This window comes from Octodon degus, unplaced genomic scaffold (genome assembly GCF_000260255.1).
Source record: "Octodon degus isolate 3935 unplaced genomic scaffold, OctDeg1.0 scaffold00262, whole genome shotgun sequence".
Taxonomy (NCBI): Eukaryota; Metazoa; Chordata; class Mammalia; order Rodentia; family Octodontidae; genus Octodon; species Octodon degus.
The window spans coordinates 1,010,113-1,013,003 of record NW_004524838.1 but is presented as its reverse complement, the minus strand read 5'-3'; the positions used below and the strand labels follow the sequence as shown (position 1 = coordinate 1,013,003).

Here is a 2,891-nt window from a genome sequence, read left to right as displayed (position 1 = left end):
GCAGCTAGTACACTGAAGTAGTTTGGAATGTTGATCTCATAGCACAAGGAAAGAAGCTGCAGACATAATTCCTGCTTATACTGAATTTTGTATAAAATTAGCCTGATGATATTACCACAATAAAAATGAAATACAAAAGAAAAATGGGTAATTACTAGAATGAAAGTTACAGTTTAATATAAGCAGAATTCTACAGGGATAGCCATGACTTTGTGACTTCGTGAGACAAATATAAAATGGCTTCATATTTGTTAGAAGGAACTAATAAAATGATAAATTAAAGGAATGAAACTCAGTAATCCTGATGTGCAGTTGAATGTTAGATGTGCTTCGAGATACTTCTTAATTCCTATTTTGATATAAAACATTTCTCTGTGACCATAATAACTTTTAAGAATAATGGGTTTAAAAAAAGAAGACTATCTAATACTTAAAGAATGCCTGTAATGTAGCAGATATCATTTTTGGCTCCTCAGATATGTTTATCTTTTATTTCTGATAACAGCCTAGGAGTTATCACCGTCAGTAGGCTGTGAGGCAGAGGTAGGATAGGTAAGTTGTTCAAGACCACAGTGGGAGAGTCAGGATGCAAAGCCGGGTGGTCTGCTACAAAGCCATGCCTGGGGCCCCTGCGCTGTACTGCTCCTGCCATGATTTTATTACTGGTGTCCATTTGCTAGGCATGACCATGTGCTCAGACTGAGTAATTATGTACAGTGACTAATTTGGAGGTAAGACCTTCTTCTAGTATTGGTATAGGTCACATTTACATTGCAGCTATTGATTCTTTACTGAATAGCTCTCAAGAAAGAGAAAATTAGATGTGCTGTATTCCCTTAAGGGTTTCTGTTAGTTACACAAATCATAATTTAAGAAGTATTTGTTTAAGAAACACAGCTAAACTTTTAAAAGGATATTTTGGGTTGGTCATGGCTTTGGACTGAATTATAAAATTTTGGTTACCAGTGCACGTGTGTGTATTTGCACGTGTGTGCGCGCGCGCACATCTGTGTGTGTGTGTTGGCACAAAGTGTACTTATATATCGTGGACAAAGAGTTTAGTTACCTAACCCACTTCACTTCCTTGATATTGTGCCTTCATGCTGATTCATGACAGGAAGTAAAGACAGGGAAGATCACGCAGCTTAAGGCTAGTAAGAGACGCCATTCCTCCTCACCCCCATCGTAAGGCATGTTAGGTCACGGCAGGCTTTTTTTCTTGTCCCCAAAAGGCATTCCTAGAAACTTCATTCTGCAGGCAGTTGTGTGTTCCCATGGGAACAGTGTGTTACTGAGGTGGAGACTGGAGCCTGACCAAGGACGTCTTCTACCCAGTAACTTACGCATTACTTTGATGTTTGTTCTGTTCCTGAAACTTGGCTAACCTCTGGGCAATACAGACACATAATACTTGGTCTCTTCTTGGCCTTGGGTCTTAAGATCTGAAGACAAAGACAAATGTACACTGCTTAGAATTCAAAACTTCACTGTTTTGGCTGAGGTAATTGTCCTGGAATGTCTAGCTGTGTTTCCAAAACTTCAGTCACCTGCTTGCCAGTAAAAAGGAAAATTCCCACTCCAAACCCAGAAATACCTAACATTAGCTCTGTGTTAGAACCTCAGAATCATTAAGAAGTTTTCTGGGTGATGCTGATAGATAGGATGGTTGGCCTGTACTGAGAAATTATGTGCTGTTTGAAGCGTAGGGTTTAAGGAAGGCTTCATAGAGGAGATAACCCTAAAGGTGACCTGTTGATTTTTTATTTCGTTGTGTGTGTGTGGGGGGGTTGGAATTGTGGGGAAAGAGAGAGCGAGACAGCGTGAAAAGTCAAGGTGGGTGGGTTGGATATTCTAGGTATAATGGAAGACTTGGGGTGAGCCAGGATTTAGCGTAAACATTTGTAGATTTGACTAGTGATATTTTATAATAAAGATGCACATCTTTATAACTTAAAAATATGCAAGTACAGTTCTAAATCTTAAATAAAATCAATATAAGCGTACTATGTGTTTTGGTACTAATGACTCCAGCAGGCCAATACAAGACACCTAAAGGACAGTTCAACTAGATGAGATATCTCTTCTCAAATTAATATACTCATTTTTCCTAAAGACTAATGTTACCACTTTGTGTTGCTTATTTTAAAAACACACAAGGCCTTCAGAATTCTTTAGCTTATATGTGTATGGAATGCACAGTATACCAGAAAGCCACAAAAGAGCAGAAAGAAAACAGTGAGATGTGGGATTTAGATCTTAACTTAGGCGGCGTAAGTTGGATGCATTCCTGACAAATAATCAAGGAAAAGGAAGGGATTGTATATGTATTAAGATATTTGCATTATTTAAAACATTTTTGATTTTTCAGTTGTTTGGTAAATTATACTTGTGAATTGTAATACTATTGCTTGGATCTTTTTTCTACTTGAATTTACTAATGATTAATAGTTAAGTATTTTTATAGAACACGTTTCCTTTCTTTTGGCCATTTCTTTCTTTCTTTTTTATTTATTTATTTATTTTTCTTTTGGCCATTTTTAACAGAGTTAAGTTACTCGTCTACCATTAGTTGTGATGGTGCCATGTTAAAATAGTAAAACTGCATTCTTGGTTGAGTTTTTATTAGTACTGTATGTATTAAGTCATGATTTTTTTCTAGAATATATATTTTCTATATTTTGAAGCAGGAAAATGTCTATTTCTAAAGTGGTCATTTCTATTTCATTAGGTATGTTTTATCCCTTTAAAGTTCTTTAGCACAGTTAATATTCTCTTTATCTAAGTGCTTCTGTTACTTTAGCGTACCTAAAATATCTTCTTATTTTTTTCAGGGTCTAAAAAGCCCTCCGGAAAGCCTCAGCGATTTTGGTGCTCTTGAGAATCTCCGGGTT

General features: G+C 36.6%; 1 protein-coding gene across 1 annotated transcript in view; it reads left to right on the top strand.

Moving 5' to 3' along the window:
• Positions 1-2,891, top strand: part of Vps50 (VPS50, EARP/GARPII complex subunit) — a 137,829-nt gene that overhangs the window by 3,680 nt on the left and 131,258 nt on the right. Inside the window, exon 2 of the mRNA XM_023706534.1 lies at positions 2,832-2,890. Coding sequence (XP_023562302.1) covers positions 2,832-2,890 — 59 coding nt within the window. The remainder of the gene's footprint in view (positions 1-2,831; position 2,891) is intronic.